This window comes from Pollicipes pollicipes, unplaced genomic scaffold, assembly GCF_011947565.3.
Source record: "Pollicipes pollicipes isolate AB1234 unplaced genomic scaffold, Ppol_2.1 Scaffold_4219;HRSCAF=4965_pilon_pilon_pilon, whole genome shotgun sequence".
Taxonomy (NCBI): Eukaryota; Metazoa; Arthropoda; class Thecostraca; order Pollicipedomorpha; family Pollicipedidae; genus Pollicipes; species Pollicipes pollicipes.
The window spans coordinates 9,051,334-9,066,766 of NW_023596448.1; the positions used below are offsets into that span (position 1 = coordinate 9,051,334).

Below are 15,433 nucleotides of genomic sequence, written 5' to 3' on the forward strand. Positions count from 1 at the left end.
AAAAGTCCCGACGCACGGGATTTTGCTCCACATCAGCAGCATGCTACCCACGGCACTGTGTCCCCCCCCCCCCCCCCCCCAGCGCGACAGCCTCCGGCAATTGGATGTACTGTCCTGGTCACGTGCACGAGCGTCGATAGCACGTGATTTACAATTGCGGAGCATTGGGAGCCTGGGTTCCCAGCGGGAACAAAACCAAGTGTTTCGTGGCAAAAGAGGGCTATTGGCTCGTGCAACTCTGCGGCCAATGCCCCACTGCTGCACGCGCCCTGGTTTACCACTGGATGTCGCCGAGGTTGGAGGAAATAAATAGCTGGTAAGCTACGAAAAAAGAAATCGCTGCGAAGTTCTACGATTTTGATTGAAGCGCTGTCTGTGCCCTTCCTCGGCACTGGTTTATAAGGGACGCCGCACTAGCAGACATGGGTCGATTGTAGATGGCGCTAGTAGCTGCTGGCATTCTGATCGGGTGAATATTTAGGACAGTCCGAGGCATGCATGTTCATCAGGGACAACAAAGGTGTATTTCGGTGTATAAATGAAGTGCATGACATAGAAATATATTACGCGCCAAGAGGTTGCATTTCGTAAAGCAGCTTAAGCACATGTATGTGTTTACCTCCCTTTAGTATGCATAGCTCTACGCGCGCTGCAACATATATGCATCCAATATAACTACAAGTCAAGTGTGTCCTATGCTTGCAACTAGATTCCAAAACGTTACTTCCAACATAAATTTTCCGCTTGTCAAAAAGGCAAGATGTCAACTGTCAAAAAGTACAGGCCTTCAAAGAATAATTATATTCATGGATTGGAACTGACTGGATGCGAGTTTTCCCCAAAGCGTTGATCAGATCTAGATTCTATCTAACAATTTGTTGACATAGTTGGGTCGGAAGAAACCGACAAGGAAATGGCCGGGCTATGAAATAGTAATGGTGCGAATGCCTGCAACATTAGATATTTGGCTTTAAACCATAGCCGACTCATGTGTATTATTTGATTTATTTACTCTGATGCGTTAAATCGGCGTGAATTTGACGTTCGTCAAACAAGCGGGCTCAACACGGACCGAATCAAAGCTGATGTCTTGGATTGGGGTGGATCTTTAAAGCTGATGTCTTGGATTGGGGTGGATCTTGGGCGGTCAGTCCCCGGAGCGCTCGGTTACAAAGCGCTCAGCAATCCATTTGTCGAGGGTGCCTTCTTTTGAAAGCTCCAATGAATATGACCTCAATTGTGCTCCAGACCATGCCATGCAAAGAGCATGCAGTCTACAGGGAAGCCCGCGGGACAGTTCATTCATTAAGCAATGCGCCTTCAGCAGAATCACTCGACCTCGCTGGAACTTGTGTGCAAAGCACTTACGTATGATATAATTGCCTATCCGCCTAGCGACATTCACTTCCCAGCGCGAAAGAAAACGTCGCCGTAAGAAAATCGAAAGACTCATATTTGCTGGCAGACACTTTGAATGCCACCACTGCTTGGGCACGCGGCAGGCGACAGAGCCGGCCATTCAGGCACCGGCCTCAGCGTGAAACAAAGGCCCACGGGCGGGCGAGCCCGCCGCCCGCGGGCCTCAGGGAGCACCTTTTGTTCCAGGCCGCCGCGGCCAAACCATGTTTACACGAGCTGTCGGCGGGCTGGCGAGGTCTTGACCCCCGATGATTAGAACGCCATGCGCGGTCGCCTGTGCGGCTGCTGCCGGCAGCGGCGTCGCCACGCGTTTCCACCGGAGCATCCCGGTGAGTCGTTTACAGCTCGCATCAAAGGCGGGTAAGGGCCAGTGCTTCTGTTTGATTTTGACTACGGATAAACTTAGGTGACATTTTCTGTGTTCTGTGGTTAGTCTGAGAACCGCGGTAATTGCGCTGTTGTTGTGTGAAAATTTTAAACCACCAAATATTAGGATAATTACAGCCTAAAAAGAAACAATACCCAAGCGTTCCGTCCAACAAACTATTTTCAAGTTATGTTGACATATGACTCTAGGTATGTGTGAAAGCTAATGACTTGAAAGACTGAATAGCCTGTGGGCGCTGCTCACCACTTTCTCGCCTGCTTGCTGTCCGTGATGTATTAACATTTCATCTCCATGCTCATTACCCGCGGAGTTGTTGCATGCGAAGCGATACCGTGAGCCTCTTCAAATGCTTTGTAAGCCTGACCAACTATAGGCTTATAAATTTGATTTACCTGAGGGCAGAGGATGTATCTCAGAAACGTTCTGCTCACAATAAACGTGCAGCCTTGTGTTAACTGCAATGTGTATGACGACGCTCGGAAATGTCGTTTTTAATTTGCCCAACGAAACTTATGTCCAATACGAAGGTTGGAAAAGGACTGAGCAACTAAAAAGTGTAACTGTGCCTATATGTATGCATGCATGCATATGGCCCGTTATACATAGCGTCATCACGTAGCGTGTGGTGTGTGTGTGTGTGTGGTGTGTGTGTGTGTGTGTGTGTGTGTGTGTGTGTGTGTGTGTGTTGTGGGTGTGTGTGTGTGTGTGTGTGTTGTAGTCGTTTTGTGTGTGTGTGTGTGTGTGTGTGTGTGTGTGTGTGTGTGTGTGTGTGTGTGTGTGTGTGTGTGTGTGTGTGTGTGTGTGTGTGTGTGTGTGTGTGTGTGTGTGTGTGTGTGTGTGTGTGTGTGTGTGTGTGTGGTGTGTGTGTGTGTGGTGTGTGTGTGTGTGTGTGTGTGTGTGTGTGTGTGTGTGTGTGTGTGTGTGTGTGTGTGTGTGTGTGTGTGTGTGGTGTGTGTGGTGTGTGTGTGTGTGTGTGTGTGTGTGTGTGTGTGTGTGGTGTGTGTGTGTGTGTGTGTGTGTGTGGTGTGTGTGTGTGTGTGTGTGTGTGTGTGGTGTGTGTGTGTGTGTGTGTGTGTGTGTGTGTGTGTGTGTGTGTGTGTGTGTGTGTGTGTGTGTGTGTGTGTGTGGTGTGTGTGTGTGTGTGTGTGTGTGTGGTGTGTGTGTGTGTGTGTGTGTGTTGTGTGTGTGTGTGTGTGTGTGTGTGGTGTGTGTGTGTGTGTGTGTGTGTGTGTGTGTGTGTGTGGTGTGTGTGTGTGGTGTGTGTGTGTGTGTGTGTGTGTGTTGTGGTGTGTTGTGTGTGTGTGTGTGTGTGTGTGTGTGTGTTGTGTGTGTGTGTGTGTGTGTGTGTGTGTGTGTGTGTGTGTGTGTTGTGTGTGTGTGTGTGTGATCTGTATATCTTATCAGAATATTTTCCTTCGTGCACGTTTCATTAAAAACGTTTGCTGGTTCTGCATAAGCAAACTCCGCCATGCAACGTCCGAGGTTCCGGGCTTTTGACTTAGCAGTATCGTTAATATAAACGACTGTTCGCACAAAATCACTCACATTTTCGTTGATATCTGTGCGGTTTAACATTTATAGATCTTTTCCAAGCATCACAGAAATATGCATGACAGAACTAGTTAGTTTAAGTTTTTGAGAGCCAAAGTAATGCATCGTTATCTTAAAGAATGTTCCACATTTGGATGGAGTTGTAAGCTGAAATAGCTATCTTCAAGACTATGCGGTGCAGTTCTCAGCCTCGCCCTTCTTAACACTTAAACCCTGTTAATTTCCGACCTATATGCCCACGAAAATGTGCGGACCTATTCGGGTAGGCTATACCAAGGCCCCCAGGCATTCATGACGTCATAAAAACTCCTTAAAAATAGTTCCATTTTATTGGTCATACGGTGATCAAGGCCAATAAAAATATGTTTGTCGAGCTATGGCTATCTGACGTTCGGGAGCACGGATTCAGATATAACGGCCGCCAACTGGCTCTCAATCAAAAAGCTGTGCAAGGTGCAATGACACAATCAAACAATGACGTAATGCGTAGTAAGTTTATTAAACATAGAAATTGTATTGTCTAGAGCAGTCTTTGCCACCTATAGTATACTGATAGCGATAAGTGAGCTCATTTCATCGTATCTGATGCTTGCTCCAATATTTTCAAAAATGGAGCATTCCCTTTAAGACAGCGATGCATATCCTTCGTCCTCAAAAACTCAAAACTTACTACTTGAGCCATTTATATTTGTCCGACCATGAAAAAAGTTTACGAAACGTTAGACTCAAGAGATATCAACGAATGTCGGAGTGATTTTATACCAGCAATCTTTTATCTTAACAATACTGCGAAGTCGAAAACCAGGAACATCAGGCAACGCATTAAGGAGCGTCTCAATATAAAATAATTGATCGTTTTCAATCAACCATCCACAAATGTATAAATTCCGTTAAAATCAAAGCGCGCCCAACATTGATGATTGCTTTCATGTCTGCGTAATAAATCTGATGACAGCTTTCGTCAGGCGTACATGCACGATAAAACTTTAAGACAAAAATCATCAATGGTAAGTCTGCCGTGATTTTTAACAAAATAGATATGAAAGATGATATGCTTCCTAAGTCTGAGTTGTATCTCATACAAGTATTTAGTGAGTTTTTTGTATGCATATTTGTGTATACATATTACATATGTATGTATACATACATATATATATATATATATATATATATATATATATATATATATATATATATGTATAGCATAGCGCCATTATGTATGCGTCAAGACTTAACTCATTTGTTTATTCAGCCTTCGTTACGACGAATTGTCACTAGGATCACGAATGTTTTCTCCATTCAACTGGCGCATCACATGCTGATTGCAGTACTTCACGGAACTCCGTGAGCTTTTTGGGTGACAGTGCGTCGTCGTTTTGCTTACCAGGCCATCCATCTGATTGCCGCGCTCCCTGAAGTATCTCGGGCAAGCCGTGCTGTCAGATCGAGCCGACAATCTCGATAGCCGGGATGGTGAAGGTGACCTTGACCAAGGCGTTTGAGACGGCTGCTGGGCTGGCGCTGGGGGCGCTCTGGCTGACATTAACATGGGAGCAGTACAGCAGGTGAGGCGCGTCTAACTGAAGAGTCTCGGCTACTTCAGAATGTGGGGCCCCGGTAAAAAGCCTCCCAAATGGAAGCTGAAGAGGCATTAACTCGCAGTTTTCCGCGTTCGGGAAGGCCCGAGTTACCGCTCGTGCTGGGTGGTTTGAAGTGCCCTGAGATATACGCAGTGATACGTATGCGTGCCGTGTAATGGTTGGCTGCGGGTGGTGAATGAATGATCGAACTAATATAGTGCTGCATAGTAATTAAGGATGCACACAAATGTTTTGAAATGTTTGCATATGCGACGCAACTTGTCATTATCCCAGCGAGCAAACGCTTGAAACTGAAATATTCCATCTCTGTGTTTCTGGGGTGACTTCCGAGGCACTTCAGGTAGGCCCCTTAAATGCTCAACGTCTTCCAGATAATAACTTTGATACCTGTACAGGGTATCAGGGCCTTCATACCTTTACATCGATGTCCGTTTTAGTTATAAAACCATGACGTCATCAGTGATTGGCTGCACTGCTATTTTTGATTTGAAAGCAGTCGTTAACCACTAACTCTATGGTTTTGGATCGTCTTAAAGTTACTCGTCGGCCAGTTTGTCTTTGTGTCAGTCAGCGTGTCATGTCGTAAAGATCACAAAAGTTTATCAACAAAGGCCATGTAGGGCGGGAAGTTTAGGACAAAGAGGGCTTGGGCCGCCAATTTGTGGTCAACAGGTCGGTTAACTAACATTTTCGTATCGGTGAGCGGTATGGGTCATGTAAACCGAGAAAACAGAAATATCATGTGCAACACGCTGACCTTGACCATGGCATGACCTCACCTTGATGTATTCTTTGCAAGCATCTTGATGTGATTCTAAAGCACAAGAGCACGCCTTTTCGTTTGATGCCACTTAAAAAACTATCCCACCGTATTAATTCATGCTAGAAGGCTCCGAACGCATTTGAAAATAAGATGCACTTTTCAGGCATGAGGTGCGATTTGTGACATCACCTGTTACGTCATCGATTCACAGGTGATATTTACCAGATCCATCGGCTGCCGTCTGAACTAACCAGATCTATCGGCTGCCGTTTGAACTAACCCTAGGTGGTCGTGATTAATGAAACATACCCCCACACGGTACTTCGCTAAGGTTGGATCGCTGAATAATTTAAAGGAGATGTTCCACATTTGAATACATTGAAGCCAGCGTCTGATATGATGAAATAAGCTTACTTATCATCATTGGTATACTTTTAGGTGGAGAAGACCGCTCCAAACGCCACAATTTATCTGTTGGGTGAATATGATCCTCCATACATCATTCTGTAATTACGTCATCATACCTTGCACAACATTTATTTAAAGCTAACTGACGGCCGTCATGTCTCGAAGTCGTGCCTGCGAGCACCAGAAATGAACGACTCCACAAACATATTTTTCTTGGCCTTGATTGCCGCATGGCAATGAAGTGGCAGGATTTGAATGACGTTATCATGACGTCATGAATGCCTGGGTTACCTTGAAATAGTCCCCGAAATAGTCTGCACATCTTGCGCCTGCATAGCTCAAAAACTAGAAGGCCTTAGGTCTTAAGAAGGGCAGGGTTGTGGACTGCACCGAATGATCTTCAAGGTGGCTATGTCAGTTGAAAACCCCCATGGAAATGTGGAACACTCCCTTTAACTAATACAACACTCGTAGTGAAAAATGACACCCGCGGCACCTTATATGTAGAATGCGACACAACTGCGTCATTGTGTTGAATATATGATAGGCAACAATCTTACCTCTCTACACCCACAAGCCTGACATTCTAAAACTACCTATCACCTTTCGAAATCTCTTGATGCAGGTACCGTTCCGAGCCGGTGGTGACCTCCATGGACATGACTTATTACAAGGTTCCCAGCTTCACATTGTGCCCCAAATACCGCGCGAACCTGACACGTCTTCTTGAGCTGCAGGTGAGGACGACGCAAAACGAGCCAAGATCTTGCATGTCTTGCCCCTTCTTTTTACCTTGTTTTAGTTCACTGATCACGAAACGTACCTTTTGGCATCAGAGAGTACCAAAAGGTGTCTTTTTGAAACCGCCCGAATAACCTGTGGTTGCTGCAAATTAAGCGAAATGAGACCATCGATTTTTCGTCGCTCTGCGTGAAACTATGACCCCGTCGTTGAGCCAATCAGTAAAAGGCAGTAACTAGTCATCACCGGTGATAAGCGATTGCCGCGAAAGCGCAGCTTCATATCGACGACGCCAGTCGGAACACTATCACACGTCACATAATTCTCAGGCGTGCCGTTTTCGCAGAACTACGTGCAACCGGTGAACCCGAATGGCTTCTGGCTCTTCTACAACAGCAGCTTCGGCAGTCCGGACCAGTTCGTGGTGGACTACCTCGGCCTGCCTGTCAGGCGGCTCCTCTACCTCTGCAACGACTTGGACTGCATGCCGATGCGCTCCAACCGGTGGAATGGCTCCCACCCGGCGCAGGAGTACCCGGGGCCCGTGTACGAGACGCGCCAGGGCACGTGGCTGCCGTACATCACGCGCCGGGGCCTCTGCCACACGTACCGGCCGAGGCCCTCCGTCTCCCAGGCGTATTCACGGTACCTTGACAACAGGGGACCGCAGATGGTGCTGCATCGTTTTGTGGAGGACTTCGTGCTCGACTCGTCCTACAGCTTGCTGGTGCGTGCTGGCGCTGCGCACAGCGCCGAGCGATGCAGAGAGTCCGGCCATTCTGTTGAGGTCAGGGGGGGGGGGGGGGGTAGGTGACATGTCCGGGATTTGCGCAGCCTGCATGAGATATCGAACTTGTTTTGGATTTTGAGAAGTCTAAAAGATCGCAGATGAAATATGCTTTGATTCGTCCATCAATACTATACTTGAGGTAAAAAAAAACTGGGGTCTCAAATACACCCTTCACCGTATTGGGCCCGAAGGGACTGACACCTCTTAAGACTAAAGACATGGCGGACATGGAAAGACACCAGACCGACACCTCTTAAGCATCTACGATTTTCACTCTACCGCCCATGGATGTCATAGGGTCGCAGCGATTCACAATTTTTGAAGCACCGTCGCATAATTGTTATGTATGGAATGGGAACATGCTGCGATACCGTGCCGGTGCCGAACAGCTTTAAGGATGCGATACAAGGTCCAGCGGTGTACCCTAGTCGATAGTAAACATACGTCAGTACACAAATCTCATGAGTGTCGTATCAAAGTTAAAAGACAGACACGTGTCGCAGTCGCACTCGGCACACAGTACGCGCGAACATGCCACATTGATGCACGCCACCCGAGTCAGGCACGTGACATGTCATGCATCAATAGCAGTTGCCACATCATGCTGAATTGTGCTTCACCATATCAGATTTTGCCAAGTAAAATTAGCGCGTAAACTGTTTTCAATTTTGTTCTTAATTGAAGAACCCTTTGGAAAATGACTATATGTGCGCCCTATCCTCTTTTCCTTTCTCCTCTTGCCCTCCCCCATAACACACAGCCACCTCTCTTTTCCTTTCTCCTCTTTCCCTCCCCATAACACACAGCCACCTCTCTTTTCATTCCTCTGTTTCCCCCTTCCCTTCTTCCCCTTCTTCGGCTGCCTCTCTTTTCCATCCTCTACCTTGCCCTTCCTCTCTTCCCTTCTTCGGCCGCCTCTCTTTTCTATCCTCTACCTTGCCCTTCCTCTCTTCCCCTTCTTCGGCCGCCTCTCTTTTCCATCCTCTGCCTTGCCCTTCCTCTCTTCCCCTTCTTCGGGCGACTCTCTTTTCCTCCCTCTACCTCCCCCTCCCTTTCTTCCCCTTCACGGGCTGCCTCTCTTTTCCTTCCTCTACCTCCCCCTCCCTTTCTTCCCCTTCTTCGGCCGCCTCTCTTTTCCTTCCTCTACCTCCCCCTCTCTTTCTTCCCCTTTATTGGCTGCCTCTCCTTTCCTTCTTCTACCTCCCCCTCCCTTTCTTCTCCTACCTTGGCCGCCTCTCTTCTTCTCAGACGGCGCTCCCCTCACCTCATAGCATCCGCCTGCTTCTTTCTCTCTTTCCCCGTCTTTCTGGCAAGCATTTCGCTCCTCTGTCCGTTGATCGCCGCTCACCTATCCACCTTCCTCAGATATCGGCTCGCCTGCCTGACAGACTCGTCCCTGATTCTACTGTCGTTCAGTCGACTAGTGATTTGAACAACAAAGAATGGAGTCAAATCCAGATATTTTCAGTAATCAACTTCCCATTTCAAGCGACTATTAACATCGGAACCCATTTAGAATCTTCCCTCAGCGGGGATAGGTATGCTGTATCTTATTCCGCATTGGTATAAACGTTATTGCTATTGGAAATATGGCAGATAGCACATAAATACACATATTTCCGTTCACATATTCACGCGATCGTGTTTGCGCGCACAAACATATACCTCGACATGTAAGGCAGTCTTTTACCTGAATTTAACGCATGGAACAGCACAGAGCAGTAGCTATTACCAAAATGAAGGGACAGCAACATAAGTGCTTTGCATGCTTATGTTTAACACTCGCCCGGGTGGCCGGTTAAATACCAGTCGCTCGGGGGGGGGGGGGGGGAAGGGTCAACTTGCCTCCCCTAATATCTCAAAGACCAAGAGAGCTAGAAACACGGAGTCACAGATTCGAATGCCCTGTGTGTCAACTACCTTTTTATCAAAACTTTAAGTTTTTGGTCGTGACCTACGGCTAAATAAGGTCAAACAATGTCAAACTCAAATTGGTGTCCAAAGTACCCCCAGACCTCCTCATGCAACCGCCTTGCCCAGACCTCCTCATGCAACCCAGATACCTGTTCTAAGCAAAAGGCCGCTGGTCTTAATCTAAGAGCAGTAACCTTCTCTGACCTCTAAGAGATTATGACGACAAAAATCCTGCGAGATTGTTCTGAGTTTTTAATTTGAACAAGCGTCAAGGATTGCGATAGGCGGTACGTTCCTGAAAATCAAATGTTGGCCCGTATCATTTTAAGTCATTGATCTACTATGACCATTAAGTGCATGGAAGATATCTGTCGTGTTTCCTGTCGTTGATAAGTACATATACGCATCAGACTAGCCTATAGCGCAAGTTCTTCAGCAATACAGCAGTATGGTTTTGACAATGGGCTGGCCTTCATACCTGACCCAGGTTTAATGGAATAAGTCGTGATCCTAAACTCAAGTTCTAATTATAGAATAAACTATGCCAGAAAGGCATAGCTTTGTCTAATACTCCGTCGCATCAGATTGAGCTATTCCCTGGAAGCTGCTTTCGCTGACAGCCATACCCTGACTTTGACATGCCCTAGTTCAGCGACCTCACAAGGTGTTAGCAATGCGTGTTAGCAATGAATGTCTTGGCTTATGGACAATAGTGATGTATGTAAATTAGCTTTAATTCATAGAAAGTCGAGAATAGGCGAAGAGTGCGTTGCTGCCGAACTATGGCATCTTGGGCCCCCAACGCATACGATCCCCCATTCCTACCTTTGCTGGACCAGCAACTGAACAGCCCGTTTGCATATTGGATACTAACTGGTTAGCTCTCATTGTACGGTGTCCACCCGACCTTGCGCACACCCGAGAGCTTGCGGCCGGTCATCTCGTGAATTTGATAACTTCAAAGAGAAATCAAATCTATTCCGATTCTGTCACAAGCATTGATTAATTCAAAAGCCGGTTCAATGGAGTAACACATGGAGCCGAATCCGCATCCGATCCTGGCCGAACCGGAATCGCTTCGGAACTTAAATCGATTCCGCTGAAATCACCCCGAGTCTGCTGTCTGACGGAGCTCCCCCCTCGTTCCCGCCTCTGATCGACAGTTGCACGGCCGGGAGGGGCCCACGCCCGACGCCACCTACCAGCTGCTAACCAACGGCATCGTCATCGAGGGCCATATTGCGATCTCGCTGATCTGCAGCTTCGGCCTTACCGTTACGGTCCGCGAGAACCTACGACGCGCCCCCTGCAACGACGACCCGAGCTACCGACATGTACGGGTGCGTATCGAAGGTGCGCCTGGGGTACATTCGCCACCGGGCTTAAGAACACCGATCCCAAATATCACGTTAGTTTGGAGACGATTCGCACAGGTAAGTGTTGAAATCAATTTCGAATGAGAAATATTGAAAAAAAGTTTATTTCCGCTGCTTCTGCAAAGGATGCGATTAGTTTTGGTGCCAGCCTGACGTCGTCAGAAGACACCAACTTTTTGTCCGCAGTTTGAAAACCAATGCTGATCGTTTTCTTTTACATGTGATGCAATTTTGCGCTTGGGTGCCTTTGACAGGCAGATCACTCCGTTGCTTAGCCATACATGTTGCGGTGTGATGACGTGAATGTTCCACCTTATCTCCACATGCCATTCCTGGTCACGCAACTGCTGCCATATTTTTCGCTTTTTTGGTAGCCATGCTGATGGTCTGGAGATGGCCATGATTATTCTGAGTAGAAGTGAGAATGTGAAGCGATCACGTCGTCAGTCTGTGCAACAATCGCTGAGTCTAATGCATTACATGTGGCGTTGACGCAATTAACGTAGAAATTTGAAGCTCGTTTTCGATGTAAGGATGCGGAAAAGCAAGAGACCAAGCGGATTTCGTAAGATGTCACCGGTGTTTGCTCCCAACGTGTGCTACATAAAACGCTTGGAAGTTTGCTCATACCTGAAATGAGGTTAACGCCAAACGCAGCCGCGGTCCGTTCTCAGTGGCATTCGCTTCAACATCAAATATTCGTGGTGGCGAGAGGGTGGTCAGTGTCCACTCTCTGCAGAATGGTTGGCCTCCGCAAAACCACACTCAACTGATTTTACAAAAAATTGGCCTAGCCGGTTTAATCCATGACGCTTTCATGCATTCATTTTTTCACCCATCATCCAGATCAAGATCAGATTGCCCACAGCCTTACCTCAAACTGCACCAGAATTGTCACATGTGCTGACGAATAAGGAAATTGAAACTAAATCTTAAAACAAGGGAAAAGTTACACCTCTGTGTGACATAACAACGATGAGCCAACGTTTCGCGGTATGGAACGCGAATAGAAAATGACGAGGAAGCCAGCGGAAATGGAAATATGAATAGATACCAGACGCTATCGCTTTCCTTAAATATTTTGAGCTCAATTTCGGCCCATTCCAACGGCCAAAATCGAGCACAAAATCGAACACCAGAACGGGTTTTAAGGAAGATGTTTGGCATTTAACGCTGTCGATATGTTTTTTAGTGCCAAAGACTGCTCTATTTCACAACATTTCGCTGTTTAGTACACATGCTGCTGAATACGTCATCGTTTCATTGCGTCATGGAACGCTCGTATGACGTCAGAGTGGCCGTCAAACTGGCCTTGCAGAATCGCCACTGTACCGGACCAGCTGTCTCAGTTGTAGCAGTCCAGCCTGTCACGATGTGTCGAATTATCGGTGTGTTTGCCGAACTACAATATTGTGACGTGTGCGTACTTTGGCCCTTTCTTGCGGTGTTCTTGCATATTTGTCCATGATTTTATATTGTTTACCTGCAATCCACATGTTCGGTTGTGGTCCAGTCTTATTTCCGTCACAACTCGTGTCACTGCCCCATTTCCTGTGTGATACAACAGGAAACGTGATTCGTGTTCGAAAGTTGCACTGAACACTGGACATTGGGCGAGGGACAACTGAACCCGTCGATGCCAGAAATCGTGCTGACGTACGCCAGGCACGAATAACTTGATAATATTTTCCTTGGCCCTGACGACTACATCACCAATGAGGTGGCAATATTCGCGTGACGGTGGCCTTGAAATAGTCCATAAGAAATCGTGTGCGCAAGCTCAGTGACGCCAACCACAGAAGCCAGAGGATTTAAGTCTAAAAAGGGAAGGGCTGTGAACTGCACTGAGTTATCTTCAAACTGGCTACCTCAATTCAAAACCCGACACAAATATGGAACGTTCCCTTCAATCCAGGTTATGCGATGTTGTTCGTGTCGAGCTGACGGCAGCCTTTTTGTTGGCAACAGCAGCAGTGTGACACTTATCATCCAACAGGATACACGTTTCCTTACAATCGTCGCCTCACGTCACTTTACAATCGCGAGAGCATGTGTTACACTAATCACAACATGTACTTCAATTGATGCATTGCCATGCATCTTGACTCAGCATTTCAGACCTTCACACTTGATCGCGAGTCCCAGTCGTGCACCTTGCACATTGCAATCTGTCTCCCGAAAATGATAAAAAACTACGAAATTTTCTCATGGGTCTCTTTGAGCTTTTCACTCACACAAAAACGCAGTTTAAAATCTGCACTTGAAGACATGCATGTCCCCAATTCCACACCGGTCAGTGCGCAGGTGATAACGTAAGGAGGTGAAAACGTGTACAGATTGGCGACCAAGGGCGTATCGATAAGCAGGAGCTTATCGATGAACAGGAGCGTGTCGATGAACAGGTGCTTGACGATGAGCAGGAGCTTGTCGATGAACAAGAGCTTGTGGGTGGGCAGGAGCGTATCAATAACCAGGAGTTTGTCTATGAACAGGAGCTTGTCGATGGGCAGGAGCTTGTCGATGAGCAAGAGACTGTCGGTGAGCAGGAGCGTGTCGATAACCAAGAGTTTGTCTATGAACAGGAGCTTTTCGATGAGCAGGAGTTTGTCAATGAGCAAGAGCTTGTCGGTGAGCAGGAGCGTGTCGATAACCAGGAGTATGTCTATGAACAGGAGCTTGTCAATGAGCAAGAGCTTGTCAGTTAGCAGGAGCGTGTCGATAAGCAGGAGTTTGTCTATGAACAGGAGCCTGAAGCTCATTTTGTGGATAGATATAGACACAAAGGATTCATGGGCACGATAAAAAAATGGTTAGCGGTAGATGTGAAATGCATTATGGAAATATATGCTATTCTGTCCCTTATTGGTTTTGGAAATGAAACATGCCTTCTTGGTCACATTACAAAGTTTCACGTGCAGCGACTTTTACCGATACTCTGACGGCAGTGCGTGATGACGGCAATGGTCCTGGCGGCAGTGCATGGAGCAGTGCATGTGGAGGATGGTAATACGGAGAGCCGGCCTCCACTGCCGCGCCCCCTGGATGTCCTTCAACGGCCCGAGCGACCTCGAGAAGAACTTTGACCTTCCCGACCCGGAAATGTGTACCGACGGAGAACAGCTGCAGCTACTCTCGGACACCGAGTTTGTAAGCAGTTTGTGGAAGCGGACTGTTGAAGCCGGCCTTTTTCAACCAATTTTGCTCAACGGGATGGCCACCCTATGACACAATGCAAGCTATTAACATAGCGAAATATCTTCCTCAACCTTTTGTTGTGCTACCAATGTTGTACCAGTGGATGGCCATCCGTATGAAAGCACGCATACTATTTTCAGAAGAAAATATATTCCCAAACGTTGCGTTACTTTTTGCAGTATGTTACAGCGCTAGTTACGGGCAGCACGGAGCGGGATATCGCGTGTCACCTTCCGTCGTATAGCAGTCAACAGTAGGCACGCCTCCGAAAAGGCATACAGGGTCTCCGCCTCGCTCGTTGTTTTCATACCATGTAGAGCCCGGCACTATCCTTTCAACACAGCTGCAGCTCACCGTGTTCCTCTCATATTTCTTTTTAGGAAATGCTGAAGGCAGACGTTAAAAGAGAATGCACCGGCTGTCCCGTCAGCTGCATCACAGAAACGTTCATCTCAAAGGTAAGACACAATGGGAATGCACCGGCTGTCCCGTCAGCTGCATGACAAAAACGTTCGTCACAAAGGTAAGACACAATGCCAAGTTCAACACACCGACAGCTCGATATCTTAGATGTGGCAATAATGACATGCATCTGGAGTTAGAAGACAGGTGAACAGACACATTCTGTCTTCACATGCATGCCATTATTGTCACATCTAAGCTAACAAGTTGCCGTTGTGGTGAATTACCAACGCGAGCTTTATCAACATCGGTAGTCCATCAGTTACCAGTGCATGGTACACTACATTTCATTCTGATAGTACGTTATACTGCATTTACATTCATCTGAACATTTTTCATTGTAATCTTGTGTTAAATGCAACGTTTATGCCCGCAGGATACGGAGCACGACAAGAGCTGGAATGAATACACGAACTCACTCCTCTCTCTGACCTACCGGATGCCGCCATTGATTCCGCGAGACACCTATCGGATCTCGTACGACGGTGTCGCCGCCCTGGCGGGCATCGGCGGCAACTTGGGACTGCTCCTGGGCTTCTCCGTGCTGACGGCGCTGGAGGTGGTGATGGCGCTGGCCGGCGGGTGCTGGGCGGCGCTGAGCTGGCTGCACAGCGGGTGTCTGCGGGGCGTGGGCGGTGCAGGCAGGAAGGTTGACTCGGCCAGTTCCAGTACGGACAGTGTCAGGTCACCGTACCAATAATACGTCTGCCACGCGTCCGTGACGTTCGAGACCCTCGGTCAGGGATCAGGAGGCTCTGAGATGCCACGATGCTGAAAACGTCCTCTCCCCGGCCTGCAGGTACCGTTGAGCGGCGCAGGCGCTAG

At 47.5% G+C, this 15,433-nt stretch overlaps 1 protein-coding gene across 1 annotated transcript; it reads left to right on the forward strand.

The window, feature by feature from the left end:
- Positions 1-1,695: 1,695 nt before the first annotated feature.
- LOC119095771 (uncharacterized) lies at positions 1,696-15,433 on the forward strand. Its single transcript, XM_037218626.1, has 9 exons — positions 1,696-1,748; positions 4,746-4,923; positions 6,756-6,867; positions 7,218-7,598; positions 10,739-10,915; positions 13,928-14,098; positions 14,527-14,604; positions 14,985-15,276; positions 15,408-15,433. Exons 2-9 carry the CDS (start codon positions 4,829-4,831, stop codon positions 15,431-15,433), a joined length of 1,332 nt encoding a protein of 443 aa, XP_037074521.1. The 5' UTR covers positions 1,696-1,748; positions 4,746-4,828.

What these genes read in the sequence shown, in the direction of transcription:
- LOC119095771 (XM_037218626.1), top strand. Translation starts at nt 4,829, where the DNA reads ATGGTGAAGGTGACCTTGACCAAGGCGTTTGAGACGGCTGCTGGGCTG. An exon ending in CGAGCTACCGACATGTACGG is followed by an intron (nt 10,916 to 13,927) that starts GTGCGTATCGAA and finishes TCCTGGCGGCAG; the next exon opens with TGCATGGAGCAGTGCATGTG. An exon ending in CAGAAACGTTCATCTCAAAG is followed by an intron (nt 14,605 to 14,984) that starts GTAAGACACAAT and finishes TTATGCCCGCAG; the next exon opens with GATACGGAGCACGACAAGAG.